The sequence below is a fragment of the Nematolebias whitei genome, chromosome 22, assembly GCF_014905685.2.
Source record: "Nematolebias whitei isolate Nwh7 chromosome 22, NemWhi1, whole genome shotgun sequence".
Classification (NCBI taxonomy): domain Eukaryota; kingdom Metazoa; phylum Chordata; class Actinopteri; order Cyprinodontiformes; family Rivulidae; genus Nematolebias; species Nematolebias whitei.
In genome coordinates, this window is record NC_056519.1 from 12,850,666 (window position 1) to 12,868,002 (window position 17,337).

A 17,337-nucleotide genomic window follows, 5' to 3' on the forward strand; every position below is an offset into this window, starting at 1 on the left:
GTGTGTGTGTGTGTGTGTGTGTGTGTGTGTGTGTGTGTGTGTGTGTGCTTTCAATTTGAGAGGCATCCTGCTGTTTTCTTTGATATTCTTCATCCACAGTTTTACCTTTATAACACTTTTCTCAATGTCCATATGATCTGTTTTAACTCTTTTGTGATTTATTTGCCTGGATGATTGAGCTTATATCAGGACTTTTTCTCAGTGTAGCTTTTGTTCATATAGTTATCATAAGAGCTTTAGAAAAAAAAATGGTAAAACTCGTTTTTCCTCAGCAGTAGAAACTTAAATAATGGTTTTTGAAGTTGAGTTAAACAAATAGCTTTATGTCAGAAGCATCTTCCTGCCCTGCTCTTAAATATGCCCAGCTCTGTGACAACACAAAATTATGCTGATTATTTAGGTCTGCTTGTGTTTGTGTGCTTTTGTGCATGTGATTCAACTCATGCTGAACTTAAATCTAAATCTGTTGACTTGCCACATTAAAGAGACAACACATTCAAAGTTATCAAAATACAAACAGTTTTATTTTGAGTTGAAGACACATTTTAGATTTGAAAGATACAAGTAGTTCTAGGCATGTCCCAGTTAGGGAATGTTGTTTTGTCTTGTATGCACACATACACTATGTGCGCCCCATTAAAGTCTCATGGTAGAGTCTGTGCTGGGTGTTGTCGAAGACAGACACATATGACAGTCTAAAACCCATCATGTTTGATAGGCAGGAAAGAGCTCAATATCGCTACACCACATTAAACCGTTTCACACAACTCAGCTATGACCATATCCAGAAAACCATAGGGGATAGCATTTTATAGAGGCATCTGCTCTTTGCAACTACTGAAGCACACATTAATGTGCTATAGTGTAAATTGGATGAAGATACTGTATTAGCACTGGTGTTTTTTCAGTTTTTTTTGTCATAAAAAGTGAAATAAAAAATATTTACTACAACACTAGTTGCATTTATCAGTGGGTGCTTACACTGTGCACTGTAACAATTTCTCCCACTGGGACCTGGATGCCCTTGGAGCAGAGTTGTATTTGCTCTTTACAAATGTTTTAACTTGACAAATAACAAAATACTAAAATAAATAAATAAATAAATAAAATAGCATTTTTAGAAAGTACTTCTTCCATTTCATATAGGGACATTAAGATATGCACTTACAGTACCAGCCTGTAAGGAGTGTGCAACTTATATTTGGTATGTCTCAACATTAATGGTATGACATTGTGGCACATGGCAACAAATAAATTCATGATACTGGGACCAAGACAAACACATATCCCTCTGTCTTGCTTTAAAAGCAAGCTGCATGCTTGTTTTCACTCTCACGTTTCACCTTTTCTTAATTTTATTTTTCCACTTCATGTCCACTCTTCCTGTCTTCATCTTATTTTTATCAGAAGTTTTGTTCAAGTTTTTCTTTGATTCAGCTTCCTTGTTTTCAGAGACAAAGTACCCCGGCAAGCAGAAACTCTGATTTGATTCAGCACAGTAATAAAACGGTAATCAAATAAAATAGGGAGTGGTGGCGCAGAGGTTAGAGAAGATGGGCCTGTGATCAGAAAGTCACAGGTTCAACTCCCTGTACCGTCAACATCAAAATGTGAGTCGAAAAGGTGAAACACCCACACCTGCCTCCACCCTCATTTGCCCCACTCTGGGCCCCTGAGCAAGGCCCTTAACCCCCACTATTTGCTCCCAAAAAACAGGTCGCTCTTGAAAATGAGTTCTTGTGACTCAATGAGACTACCTGTATAAATAAAGGGTAAACAAAAAAAAGAAAAAAAAATTGAGCTAGTCAGAACTTTAACTTAAACCCCGATGTTTTGAGCACATCCTCCTCTGCACAAAGCCAGACGCTGTTCTGACCTCAGGAGTCTTTAGTCTGAGCACCCACCTGTTGAAAAACTGAGATCCTGCTTACTGCCTGAGCCAGCTGCACAGAGAGAGAGAGACCGACCAACCCTCCAACCAACCGACCCTCGCTCCCTCCCTCCCTCTCTTCTGTTAACAGCTTGGGAGATTTTCCACTTTTGAGATCACGTACGGGATCTGGTCACTCACCTGCCTGGTATCTTCTATAGGAACTGAAACAGATTCAATGACTTGGTAGGACAAATGCTTCCTCACTGGTAACCATGGTGCCTTCTAGATTAAAACAGCAGTCCAGTTCAACGAGTCTTTGATAAGTTTCAAATTTAGAACTTTCCTTTTAATTTTATTTTATTTATTAGTTTCAAATAAACCTGCCCTCACCTTATAATAGACCAAAGCTTTTAATGTAGCTTCAGTCGCACTTTGTTTTATCCATATATATTGCATTTGTTTTATTTAAAGATTAAATTTTACACTCTTCATATTTGCTATAACTTACTACTATATTACTACCTGTCAATAAATGTCGCAAACAGTTTCTTTCAGCTGCGCCCTTCTTCAAGGGTTGCCATAGTGAGCAAACTTGCATGAAAGATTTGGCTCTTTGTTTTATGCCAGATGCCCTTCCTGACACAACCTGGGCTTGAACCCGAAACCTCAGGATTACAAGACCGCACCACTGACCACTAAGCTACCACAGCCTCCTAAACATCACATAAACTGAGCCAAACTTATTTCAGTTGTGCGTGTGTTTTAATTTAAATATGACATTGTTCAGAAGAAAAGAACTGTGGTTTGGGGTGATATGTTGAGACTGATAATCCTGTAAATCATGAATTTATAGTTTTCTCTCTTTATGAGTATGGTGCCCTGAGGTTTGATAAATTGAGAATTAGTAATAATTCACAATGTATCTATGCTATAGTCTACCCCTACATATGTCTTATTCCTAGAGTAAATACAAATGTGCTGCTATTGTACCCCTTTGATATTTTGAACCACTTTGGCTATGGCTGCCTCAGAGGAGTTGACAGGTGTAGAAGGTGGACTCCAGAAACCATCTTGTCACCACAAAACTGGTTGGCCCACTATGTGAGTAAACCACTTATGGGACTGTTTGTTGTGGCTCCCAAGAATTATGAAGTCCTTTGGATGAAGGATGAAACGTTTGAACAAATAAAATAAAATAAAAAACGTCCAGAAGACCTGTCTTGACTTTGTTGGATTTTTTTACCTGGATTATTGAGCATGGACTTTTATGTACTGCACTGTGTTCAAATTAAACATTTTGTACAATGAACTTTGTTGACTTGTTTATGCAAAGAAGCTCAAGTCGAGCAGTATTTTAAAAACCGTTTTTACTTGTGTAGCAACACTATAGATACAATTTCCTAAACCTTCTGCTGTGGAATCTGGTATTAGCCTTGTCAGACCATTGTAATATACTCTATCGTGGATCAAATATTTATGAATGCATTTCCATAACATTACCTTTTGGAATGAACTCATGTTATTAAATACATTTGTATAAATTATCTGGCTTTTTGTCAGGTATATCTTCTGCAGAATAATATAGTGACTCTGTGGAAACACTGTTTAAAGGTCAAGGTGAATATCATGTCTTATGTTTGCCTAAACAGCTTATGAAAAGAAATACACATGCATTTTAGGCCTATGGGTTAATAAGTAGTAGTGATATAGGCAGTGGTTTCCATATCACTTGGTACCAGTGGTGTCAAAAATTGCTTTTATACATCATGTTTATATATTGCTGCTATTGATATAATTGTAATTATTGTAAGCCTGACACAAGCTATATATATTGTCCACTAGGAGCTTGAGATACGAGTTGGCAAGGACAGTGTATAGTTCAGTGGGAGAGCTTAATGTCCATTCATGTGTCTGTGCAATAGCACAGTCAGGGTTGATAAGTCACCAGAGGAGCAGTAGCATTAAAGTCGAGAGGGACGTACCCTAGCAACAAATGTCTGTCTGGTAATCCTTCTTTCCATCTTCTGAGCTTTCTTTCTTGCTTGATCCTTTAGTTGCTTTGGATCTTTCATCAGTTGTGACCATAGTTGTTCTCATTAGGGGCCCAAGCTGCAGCTGCAAAGCAGCAGCATACTACTGGGGACAACGTGTTCCACTTCAATATGCTCCAGGTGACTTGGACCCTGGCAATAACTGCTCGCAGTTTGTTTACTTGTTGTTTTTCTTGTTTTTTTTCAAGGGCTAAACTTCCAGCATTGTGATATCACAACAACACACACACACTGTATGTTATCTGTCAAGCTTTGTGTTGCCACTGATTGATTCATTTAATTAGTGTTAGATAGAGGGAAAGGAGGCGAGAGGTAAAAAATAAAAATAATAAGAAAGAAGGGCAGTAGAACAGACGAATAAAGCAGGATAGGGAGGGTTTGGTCACTCTGTTGGATAGGTTTGGAGATTGGCTCCATTAATCTTTGTAGGACCCTCCCCCCTCCCCAAAGTGTCCCTTTTACACTCTCATTTTGTGACTCACAAGCAAGCATGGACACAATGTGCACATTCAGCCACACACAAGTGTAATGAGACAACCCCCCAAAACAACAACCAGGTGAGCACTCTTCTCTGTCCCTGAAGAAAGCAGAGTTGTACCATCTGCTTGCCCAGTTGTATGGTTTGCTGTGCTTCTGTTAGTCAGTGGGTGCAGATGAGTTGTTTGTAAGCTGCTTGTTTACTTCATTAGCCAAGACCACATCAGAGCCATATTTACTGCACACACTGGCCCTCTCTTTCCAGTGAAGCATCATTCAGCTCTTTCCCCAATGCCTCCACACAATAGCCCCTAACCAGTTCTTTGCATCTGCGTGCTGACGTGATAATTGTGCATTTATCATTAGCATTTGCATGTATTAACCTGCATTTGGGTGTTTGTATGCAAACAACTTTTCAACCCTCTTAAAAACTGGTTTCTTTCACTCTCTGCCAGCTACAGGAAATCTTGTTATACTGCAGATATGTTTAGCTACCAATGGTCTGCTAATGATGTTGACCTTTTCAAACTCATATTCACATGTAGCTGTGTGAGACAGGAGGGAAGAATCATGTCAATTGTGCATGCACACACACTTCCACTTCCAATGACTGTAATGACACTGACCTTTTGATTTGTGATGATCTGTGTTGGCAATGCTTATTTGTGGGGGGCTGATCGCTTCTAGGTTCTTTTTCTTGATTGGCTTCCTGCTGCCCCCGTCCTATCCCATCACGCACACATGCACTGTGGAGATGGTTATGGTAGAGTATTCTTTAATAAGGACACACTCAACTTTCAGTTTCCATCAGCAGACATGGCAATCACAACACAATATACCTGTTAGCTGCATCAGCTGTGCCCTGTGATTTGGAGAAAAGTAGGGGGTGATGGGGAGCGGGAGAGTGGACATACAAGCATGCTGGGCACCCATTTACCAGTAACAAAAGCCAACATCAGTCCCACATTTGAGTAAATATGTTCACAAATATTTAAACTTAATAAATTGGCCTTTTTTCAGATAAAAATATATTCTATGGAATTTTTCCCTTATATTTTAAATGTAAGCACTGTGTCTAAGCTTTCTGTCGACAGCTTTAGAGCTTGTGAAAGTTATAAAAGAATGACACAGCTTTTTATGAATTACCACTTCTGTATGCTGCACTTTAAAAATATTTTTTTTCTTCTCTACCTAGTCATACTTTTGTTTTTCTTTATCAACAGTATTCTTCATACAGCAGATGATTTGATACTGTCCTCACCTTGATGCTGAATCAAGTTTATTAAATTTAACAGACTTCACTTTGATTTTTTTCTGCTAAAGCCCTCAGATTCTGTGAAATAATGTTTTTTTTTTCTTGAAGTTTTGTTTCTTTTGCACCTCCTCTGTCATTGCTTAAGGTAGAACTAACCCCTACCACCCACCTTTTTCTGGTTATCTCACACCAAACACATGTACTCCTGAGGCTCACGCCCAGCTGCCCCAGGCATCCAACCCGCCTCAGCCAAAGAGATGTTCCCTTTTTTATTTAAATGCGACACAGCTGTGTTTATATTCATGCCAACATGATGGTTACTTATTGCAACTATAAATATACAGATATGTTAATCATCTCTGTGTTTTGTAAAAGAGACAGCACGGAAATGAGCAAAGAAAACAGCCTGAGCAGCTACTGCCGAAAGTAGTACAGGTTGATGTCATGCAGTGCTACCACAAACAGTGTCTCTGTGTGTTACAAGACATAATCTTTTGCTTTCTGGGGAAGTCGGTTAATGGGAATAAAGTTGAAATGTCAGCTCTATGACAAACATGCCCTTTGGTCTGAAGGAAAGAAGGTTTGGCTGTGGGTGCCTGATAAAAGTTACAGCTTGAATTTTGAAAGCAAGTTAGTGCTCCGAGTTTGCAGATGATAGTCTTTACGTTGCTGTGAGCATGTTTGTGTACATGTGTGTGTGTGTTTGAGTTAATGTACTATCTACAAATGGGCCTAATGGAGCACAGAAAAGAATATTACACACACACACACATACAGTGCATTAACTACATTATAATTTGCCTTTCAGCCTTGTATCAAACTTTTTCACTTATGGTAAGGACAGATGGCTTGAACCACTGCTTGTGATGAAAAATTCATCGTGCTTGGCAATAAGTGATAAATAACTATCTAGGAGGATAAGAACACTCATCTTACTTTCGCTAGAAAGCAATAATACCATACCAGGTGTTGGGGAAAGAAAAACTGAGCTCATGTGATGATTATTAGCGAGGAGATGGGGTCACCTTAGGGGATTTAAATGGCAAATCTGAGCCCTAAGGTGATTCCCAGGATTAGAATATACATAAACTCCATATTTTACCCCACTTTGGTTTTTGTGCTGAGGCAAAATGAGGGTGTGTATAATATAGAAGCCCATCTGTAATCATTCAAGGGTGATATTGCTCCTCGTATCTCAATTAGAATTCTTGCTACGCTTAATGCAGTGTTTATAGTGAGCAAAATAATGTGTACTTTAATAACTCCATTTAATCCAACCAGCAGCCATGTTTACACATTAATTTTTATAGTATCATGCTTATTTTGCTATACTCTGACCGTCTGAGCTGATCATTATTGCTTTACTTTGTCAAGCCTGAAACGTGTCATTTAATGATGTGTAAACATACTGAAATTTTATTTGCTGGAGTTGATATAAAAACGGTAATAATGGGCCTCTGTTGCCAAGCTGCATGCATCCACAGTGCAAACATTTAGTTTGATCTTGAGGTTAAATTTCATTTTGTACAAAAGTGATAAAAGTCTACAATAAAATAAATATTTTTCTAGAATTTCTGCACACATCCCTTTAAAATTGTAACCACAACACATTAAGTTGCAACTACTTCAAAAAGTGAAATGATCTGAAGTTTTAGCTGATTAAATCATGCTGATTTAAAAAAAAAAAAGACAAAGGAAAATTAAGTTTTTAAAAATCTCAGTATATCACTATTTTCTTTTATATCGCCTTTTTAAAACATTTTTGCTGCTTTTTCCATTGTTCTATCATTTTGACAAAAAAATGAGACTCATTAGACCAAATTTTGCAGAGTTTACAGAACCAAAATAAATTTAAATACAAGCTGGCTTACATACATATACGTTCAAAGGGGCATATTTTGTGGTTGAGTAAGCATGAGCATGAGGGCCATCCGGAGTGTGTCAGGGGAGTCTTTGCAGAATAGCTCCACACTGACGTTGATGAATGATCTGTCAAGACAATGTCCCACACATGCCCAGCTCCTCTTTACTCTGGAGAGGGACACTATGTGTGTGTGGGGGAGGCAGAGGTTATCTCTGCATTTGCTCCCGATGGTGTGTGGGCGTGTGCGGTTGTGTGTACACCCTGCTGAGTGTGTATCATTTTAGCAACCCATGGTCAACCATGTGAACAGCATGGCTGAGGCATTACACGTGTCAGTGGTCTGAGGTCGAGGTGTGAGTGAAATGGCACTGAGCAAAAGGGTTAAACACTCTGACCTCAGCAAAACCTTAAGGGGCCCCCCTACTTTTTCTAATGGGAAAAATCTATGATCCGGTTCCGATTCAAACCTTTTGGCCCTTCTCACAGATAACTCAGAAAACACATTATAGAAAAACTCATGAAGCTGTAATTTCCAAGCAGTTGAGGCTCAGGGACTCTAAGTGAGCGTGAATAAATAAAACACACTTTGAACCATTCCATTTAGAAGATGCCACATTTGGCCAACAGAGTTCAGCAACAGTGAATTCATCCTTGTGCTCTCACTTTCAGTAATGATCTTCTTGGCATTGTGCTTTTTACTCACTCCACCAAAGGAAATAACTACTTTTAGCACCAACTCAGGGTGGTTCCTGCTGTGATGACCATGCATTAACACATTTTTCCACTGAGGCACAATTCTTGATGTTGTCTTGTTGTCATTAAACCGCAATTGCCATGGCCTTTATTTCACAACAGAAGTTTACCCCCGCAAATTCCGATATCCATTTGCAAAACCCTAGGCTAATGTTCAGTGATGACCATGTGTTTATTTAGTAATGATGCAAAGATGCAAAGTGCAACCAAGCACAATAAAAGGATAATAAAATACTAGGAAGTATAATTAAAGGAGACATATGGGTGGTTTTTTTTTTCACATTATTCCACAGCGTCTTGACCTTTTAAGCTTGAAACATTAGAAGGGGAGAGGAGGAGAGATGGAGAAAGCTTCATGATGGCACTCCTGTGTAAAAGTCAAGTAAGATAGAGGAGATGTAGCAAAGTCGCTTTCCCCAGCACTCTTACTCTTTCTGTTGAAGCCCTCCCTTTCTCAATCTGTTCCTTGATTACTTTTTAATGATTGCTGCTGCCTAAGACGAATGGCTGTGTTAAATGAGCAAATTAGACAAGGGAGCTGAGTGCAAGAGCATTTGCTAGAGCAGGCGTAATGGATCGAGTATCCATTGTTTACTCTTCTCCATTCACCAACTTGGCCTGCTGGTGGATTCTAAAGCCTCAAAACAGACAGAAAGAATGGAGGATATTCATGAACTTGTGTTGCACATGAACTTTCTCACCATATTATGAAAAAAAAAAAAAATCATAGTTTATTAATTGTCAATTTCCCTTCACACAATTTTATTGATTTGACATTTTTCATTATGAGTTTGAAAATGTAGACATTAGCCAACACATCTTGGAAGTAACATGATTCATTTAATTGCTTTTTTTTTTTTTAACAAATTCATCATAATTTTGTAATGTCACACAATGTTTTAATAATATAAATTACTTATGTTTGACACTTACAGGAAATACTTGGTTAGTTTTATAGATTTGCTGTCTTCTCAGAAAGGTTGTTCTTTTGAAAACAATTAATCCAGTTTACTACAAGTTTTACTGGACTATATAATCTCTGCTTAATCAAATGCAGCACCCTAAGGAACCCTGTTTCTGTTGTCCACTCATAAAATGGAGAGTTATGCACTTCTGTAAATTCTGTCTGACCTACCCTCTGAACATCTCCCAGTCCTACTTTATGATTATTGGGGCAGAAGCAAAATAATTCACAGCACTTCTTGCAATAAAACATAACTTTCTCAGTTTGTTTTAACACTTGGACTTTTATTAAACAAATTAATGTGCAAAAAAATAACTGAACAAAAAACGAGAAGGAAATGGATGTGACCTAGTTAAAAAGAAATATGTTGGATATTAACATCTTAACTTTATCCAAACGATGCTTTGTTAGTAGTCATTACCTCACAGAAATCTGTAAATGTCAGTGCTCTGCTCCTCACTACACAGCCTTTTCTCTCTTGTACAGGTATAGATTATAATTCAGAGATGGCAGATTAATGTTGTCTTTGCACTGAGCTGTTTTTTTTCTTTCTGCTGGTCACACGAGAAGACCAGCAGGGGAGCTTTTTTCACCACTGGTTCTTGACGCTCAGTACAATCAAGTTTGTAACCTGGACTCTTTGACCACCATAATGTTGTAAAGTTTTCCACGTTTGGTTGAGCATTGGTTTGATAAAATTAGTAGACGTTCCCTGGAAAATAAAGCAACTTCATGGCAAAATTCGCTGCTCAAAAACTTGATAGTGCATTTACGGGCACACACCATCTGCACTCCAATGTCACCATTAATGCCGACTCTTCAACTGCAAACGGATAAAAACTGGACAGACACTCAGGACAGGCACATTTTTTTATTCTGGCTTTTGTTGTTTTTTTTGCAACACACTAGTTTCAGTTTTATTTTCAAATGTTTTAGGAGGTGTTCTGTTTTTCCTTAATGTAGAAATTTAAGAATTTTGACTGGAGGACACAAACAAACAGCCATACAGTCTTAGTTTTAGGCCTTGTCACTCATACACAGACTTTTCTAGAGTCTATTAAATATTCAGTCATATTAAAAAAAAAGGTTTGAAGCTCAATCATCTATGTAAATAACAACAAAGGTTAAATCGTGTCATCTGGACCAGTTTCTTTAAGTGAGAAACATTTCATCCCTCATCCAGAGGACTACTACTCTGTCTACTCTTTCTGAGCCACTATGGTTTTGGTTATCTTCAAGCTGTTTCTGTGAGTAGCTAGCTGACCATTTGGCCTAAAACATTTGATTGTTGTACATCATGATTGATTGTTTTGGATGGTTGTGTTTTGCACATTTTAAAAGCCTGCTTTTGAGATTGCAACAGGAGGCTGACTTGAAACACAGCAGTGCAGGCAACCTATGGGGCAGATCTGGTTGGCAGGCTGTAGACTGAGGAAGTCCTCTGGATGGGGGACAAAATTTTTCTCACTTAAAGAAACTGGTTCAAATGACACAATTTAACCATTTTTGTTATTCAGTCAGATTATATGTTGAAAATAAATGTTAAGTTAAGTATTTTACCACCCAGTATTTTCCTGAAGACAATTCCCTTCATATCTTTACTACTGTAGGGCTAGTTTCATTATGCCTTTTGTTTCTAGTCATTGCCACTTTACACAAATACTTGAAATTTTCTGCCAAATGTTATTTTTCCATCAACATGAATCAACTTTTCCAGTGTTTTCATTGACCTCTACCCACCTTTTAAAAAATCTGCTGATATCGATCTTAAAACTAAATACGCTTTAAGAAAAAATCTTAAGTCGGTTTTTAGTTATAGGTTCTTGCAGAGTTTTTATTGATATTTTCTACACAGCATCAACTTTTTTATAGACACAGTTTTGTAGCTGATGCGCTGTAGCAGCTAGCTCTCCCGCAGAGTTTGTGTAATTGTTCCCATCCTGGCCAGCTGACGGGGTGTCATGCATGGACACTAAAGGCTGCTCCCTTGGCAGAGGCAAGGCCTTGGTTAGCACTTCATGGGTATGGGCAGTGCTATGGATCATTACATCCCTCGGTGGAGTAGTTGCTGTTTGTTTGTATGTCCGTATTCGCCTGCTTGTGACAGAAAAAAATAAGGAGACCAAAAGACCAATTAATAGTACTTTATTGTATCACATCATATGTTCCTTCATATTCTGAGTTTTTGAGTTACAGTTGTTGCCGCCCCCACAAAATTCCAGATAGGAATAAATACTGGGACCGTTAAAAAAAAGATATTCCTGCTCAAATGTTGGAACTTTTGTGTAACATCACACAGAATGTATAAAGCAGTACTGTCTAAGTGCAGCTACACATACGATAATCTAATCTAAAGTTAGCTGCATTTTCTACAGACACTGCTGAAATAGATCTTTTTAGCAGCTTTAGACTGCAAGTCATTTTCATTTAAATAAGCTTTGATGAACAATATTTTTATTTTTTCTAAACACTGAAAGTGCAGATTAAATTAACATAAACTGAGTTGTGAGCTGAAAATAACTTGTGTTTAACATGTTCTTCCCATGTATAGATATATTTGATTACTGTTCTGCTCTTACAATTAGTGCCATTTTAAGAGTGGTTGCCACAAAGCTAGCGCCACACTAAAAGAAAGTTATGATTATATAAGTTTAAAGCTAGGTTGGTTAAGTGTAAGAAACAGACAGACCTTTAAATTCTGAGTTGTAATCCTATTTAACAACTTTCAAGAGGTGTGTGATGTGAAAAGTTTGCCCTCTCCATGTTTGCATAAGTGTGTCTGGGGATATGAAGCTGCTCTGTTGTTCCTGGGCCAGCAGGAGCATTAGCCACGCAGGAATGGCTAATCTGTAATGGCTGCTGTCACAGCCCTACACTGGCTCCTGGTGATGGGTGCATCATGACAAATACACACTCACTTTAAGCTTCAGAAGACACTCGGTACAGAAGTTCAAAATTCACAAGTACATGCTCTCACACTGATTCACTTACATCCATTCGTTTAATAGCGTTAAACGACAAGATCGCCAGCACTAGTCATCAGTTCAACGGCAGGTGACGTGTTGAGAAGCTGGAGACCTTCAATCACTCTGTCGTTAGGACAAACTGAATCCAGCCTGACAGTATCAAAAACATGTTCACATTTTCTCTGTTTTACTTTGTTTTTTCTGTTTTTGTTTTTAAGTTGAAGTGTACTTTTTCATGTCTACAAACTCACCCAGCATGTTATCCTGTCCTTTTATTTGAACATAGAGCACAGTGGTTGTGGAGAAGTCCATTCAGGATCTCATGAGCCTGATGCAGGATCTGAGTGCCTACTCCAACCAGTTTCTTGAGATGGTCTGTGACAAGCTCAAAGAATACAAGGAAATCTGCAACACAGCTTATAGGTAAAAAGGATAAAAAAAACACTATCTCATCTTATTTCATCATTACATACATTTTAAAATGATCCTGTAGTTTTTGTTGTTGTTGTTGTTGTTGTTGTTGTTTTTGGCTGTGTAATGCTGTCCATATGTGCTCGCCTGGGACCATCTAACACCTGGTCAGGTAAAAGGAGCGCTAGAAAATGTGGAGAGATAAAAAAGGAGTGATGCGCTGGACAGGACACGCAAAGAGAGAGAACTGCTGAACTGTTGGAAGCCCATCTGGGCTGGGCTATAGGTCACATTCAGTCTCAGCGGTCTCTGAGCAATAAAGACAAGACCAACAGAGTATGCCAAAATGCATTTGTGTGTGGGTATATATATATATATATATATATATATATATATAATTCTACTTGTATAGTTGTTTTAGTGCAGTATGTGGATTTGAACAAGGAAGACCCTCACTGATTGACTTACGTATTTCTGTACTCGTACTGTATGTAAATGTATCTGCAAAGCTTAAAGTATATGCATGATAATACAGATTTCTCATGCATATAGAAATAAATTAAATACATTCTGGCTTTCTGTCACTGTAAGGTCATGTTATAGCTGCAGTGATTTTGTTTGTTGTCAGTACAGATCTGATGCTTGCATATTGTCCACACAAAGACATTCTTTGAGTATGAATGCATTTGGTTTTCATCCAAACTTGCTACAGTATGTAGTTCTCAGGCCATATTACCCTGTTGGTTCCAAAATATAAAAATATTCAAAATGTGAATGTTACATGTTATAACTAGTCTGCAATTGTTTGGGTTCATGTCTATGTCCTCAGGGCTGTTGTCCAGTGTGAAGAGAAGCTGACAATTAGTGCTTCTTGGTCCAAAGATGAGGACATCAGTCGTTTGCTCCAGTCCCTCCCTAACTGGGCAAATATGGCCCAACCCAGGCTGGCAAGGCAGAAGAGGGAAGATGAAGAGGACTTTACAAGGTACATGCAGAACATAGTCAGGGGCACGTATTGCATATATATTTATATGCGTATTAACAGGATTTTATTTGTTTAAAAAAAAAACCTCAACTATAGATACTCATTTATCCTAAAAGTTTCCAATAAAAGAAGTAATGATTGCTCTTTAAAAACATCCTTTATCTGAAGGAAGTGAGATAATGAGGAAAAAAATAAAATAAAAAATATGAGAGCAGACAGAGGAGAAAAGTGTTCTGTCTTATCAAAATTGCCTTTGAATGTGCACCCTCTTCAGGGAGCACTGAAGCTCATTGAAGCAGAATGGTAAAGTAAATAAATAAATTGGTTATGTGGCCAAAGAAAGTCAATCTGTTGTACACACTCTTTCTCCTCTCGTGCCACACAGACACACACACAGAGGGTAAAGAGATAGCAAAAATAAAGTCCATAAGGCTGTTTGATTTGAGAGCCATAGATGTTTTCACCACTGTGAAACGAGGGATTAACTTCTGCATAACTCTCCACCCAGTGCTTTAATAAAGCCCTGTTAATAAGCTGCACATGCCTATGTGAAGCGTTTTTCTTGTTTTTTCTTTTTAACCATCTGTTGTTCAAAGGATCTCCATTTTTGTGAGCATCCTGACGACTCTAGAGGCCGCTCCATATGCCTCAAGTTTGTGGTACCATTGTGTTATAACTTGTAGTTATCCAACTTTCTTCTCCAGCTCCATCTGTTTTTCCTGTTTTCAAATTTCCTTCCATAACCACAAGTCCTCATACATAAAATGCATCTTTATTGTTATCATTTGAACTAGTAATAACTTTCATCTCAAGATGACAGTTTAGACAAAAAATGTCTTTATTTCTATCATTGTTTTTTCCCCCTGTCTCCTTGACTCAATCTATCAAGGTGTTCATCAAGTTATCAAGCCTGTAGTCTTACTACATTCCACCCCTGTGCATCACTTTAAAGGTCACAGTGATATTTCAACCCCACATCCCTGAGCTTATAAACATGAGATTATTATAAGATTTGAGTGAGTAATATACATGTATTTCATTCAACAGTTCATCACATTTTAACTTCTTATAAAACTTTCCTGTTAGTCTCTCGCTGTTTCTGAAAATAAAACTTTTTTTTTTTTTTATGTAACTAGAAAAGCAACATTTCTGGTAAACTTCTGTAAAAAGAAGAAAAATAAAGGAGCCATTTATTCACATGTATGCTTTTATTGGGCTAAATATATTTTTCATAACTAAATGTAGATGTTTTAAGGCATTATTTCTTTACTAAGATGTTCAGTCTAACCACACAAGTTCTTCAGTGACTCATCCTCTCCACCTTTCAGGGCCGCTTTTGCTAAGGAGTCCGAGGTGCTGACTGGAAACCTGGGAGACAAATTAATCCCCCAGAACGAGATCCTACGCGATGTCAGTGACCTGAAAGCTCTGGCCAACCTCCAGGAAAGCATGGAATGGCTTGCTGGTCGCCTTAAGTCATTCTTCACTAACCCTCTTCAGGCCTCAAGTGAGTAGAAATACACAGTGCTCAACAGATGTATGCAATATTTATTACCTGTACATTAGGGGTGTAACGATACGCTAAAATCACATTTCAGTTCGGTTCAGTTTCAAGGAGGGCTCGATTCGTTTCATTTTCGGTACAAAAAAGGCCAAAATGAAGACTTACAAAATGTTTATTTTGAAAATATGCCAAGTAAACAATATGTTTGTATAAAAATAAATAAAAGCGACCCATTTGGATGATATTTTAAATAAAAGGCACTCTTTACAATAAATAAACTATACTAACGATAAAAAAAATCGTAATGAATCCAATAACAGTCAGAACCAGAACAATAAGCAGCAACAGACCGTTTACAATCTAACTAATCAAGTTTTTGGCCAAAAACACCAACTTGTCCACATTTTCTGCCAAAATCATAGATCTAGTTGCAGTGACATCATCTCCAGCGGTGGAGAAAACAGCTCACTAACAACAGTAGCAAGAATAAAGAGGAAGAGCTTTGCTAATTTTGCAGTGTGGCTGTATTTGGTCTCATTACTCACAACCTCTTGGACCTGCTTCCACCTGTCCCTGGAAAAATTCAGAGTTCACTCATCACAGACTTCTTAGCTGGAGGTGATCTCTGGTGGATTTCTCTGAAGAGGAAGAAGACTCAGCTGCTATCTCTGTCCCAGACTGGAAATAAAACACAAAGAGGTCAAAAAAATGAGTTAATAAAATTATAATTAAAAAAAAAACGTTAATTAGATGATAATAATAAAATAACAATACCTCTTCTTGAACGGCCATCATTTCTTTTATGAGGTGGTTGAATCTCTCGTGTATCATCATCAGGACAGGACTTTAATCTGGTCCAGGGCTTGTTGACAATATCAGTTTTAGCTTTTTCATAAAGTAATTTATGGATAATATATATCAGATATATGTTACCCTACAGCTGATATAACGGTTTGGCTGAAGTGTTGATGTGATGGATGTCGTAGCGGGGCTCAAGAACTTTAAAGCTGGCGCATCAACAATAGAAACGTAGATCCAGAGCTTTAAAAACTCCTACAGCTTTTGTTATTGCTTTGGACCGATCTGAATTACCTGATAAAGGTTGTTTAAATGCTGTTGTTATTAGTGTTTACAACAAGCTGCTTTTCTTGCTTGTAGAAGAGACGTTCACATTCGGATGATGTCGTTTCAAGTTGTTAACAAATTAAACGTGTTGCTGCTGCAGATCTAATCTCCGTGAAACAATGTCGACACACAGCTTTGGATTTGTCCACTTGTCTTTTAACAAGAAAGCCATAATGTTCCCAAACAGGAGACCGCAACGACATGCTAGAATGCTAATGCTGCGTGTGCTGCAAGATAATAGCACCGTGCTGAAACACGCTTAGGAACTTTAGTTCCACGGCACATAATCTATTGTTAATAAAATTTAATTAATGAAAAAATAACTGAAACGGTATGCATGTGGACAGAACCAAACCTGCTATACCGAAACAGTTCAATACACCCACGTGTATTGTTACACCCCTACTGTACATCTGTAGTTTACTAAAACTTGTACATCTTATAGCTGTATATACCTCCAGGTGGTATTTTGTTGATGAAGGGATATTTACGGCCCAAACACGACATATGCACTGTTTAACCACTTGCATCCGAAACTATCGCCTACACAGGCATCTGCTGCTGTTTACTTCTCCTACAGCAAACTCGGTGTTATGTTTTACAAAGAGTTCTGCCTGATAAATGCTTTCAAAAAAGTCAAAATTTGGTTTTGTGTTTCTCCTTTGGACACAGATCAAAGACTTTCATGCTAACACAGATTAAATCAGAAAAATCCAGAATTTCTGTGATGTCCAACTGTTTCTTGGAGCACTAAGACTTCCTAAAGTTTTTAAAATAAGAAAGGCATAGACAGGCATTTCTGTGACTCCCCTCTCCTTTTTACTGACATTTCTAGCAGCCTTTTAGGCTGTTCTTAAGTTATTGATCTAAAAACACTGTGGATTAAAGTGTCTGTTTTGTGGGGTCACAGTCTGGTGGATAGAAGTTTTTCCTCGTCCATATGTGTAATGCTTCTTTTGCAACCCCTCTTACCTGTTCTTCATTAAGTTCTTGTTTGAGTGTATTATCACACACTCATTACCTTCTCCACTGGAGTTGTCAGAGAGCCCTTTATACTCTCATGCACACACACACACACACACACACACACACACACACACACACACACA

General features: G+C 38.0%; 1 protein-coding gene across 1 annotated transcript in view; it reads left to right on the top strand.

The window, feature by feature from the left end:
- The window catches only part of exoc4 (exocyst complex component 4), a 125,411-nt gene that overhangs the window by 83,644 nt on the left and 24,430 nt on the right, over positions 1–17,337 (top strand). Inside the window, exons 14-16 of the mRNA XM_037695632.1 lie at positions 12,490–12,626; positions 13,444–13,599; positions 14,928–15,106. Of these exons, the coding sequence (XP_037551560.1) occupies positions 12,490–12,626; positions 13,444–13,599; positions 14,928–15,106 (472 nt within the window). The remainder of the gene's footprint in view (positions 1–12,489; positions 12,627–13,443; positions 13,600–14,927; positions 15,107–17,337) is intronic.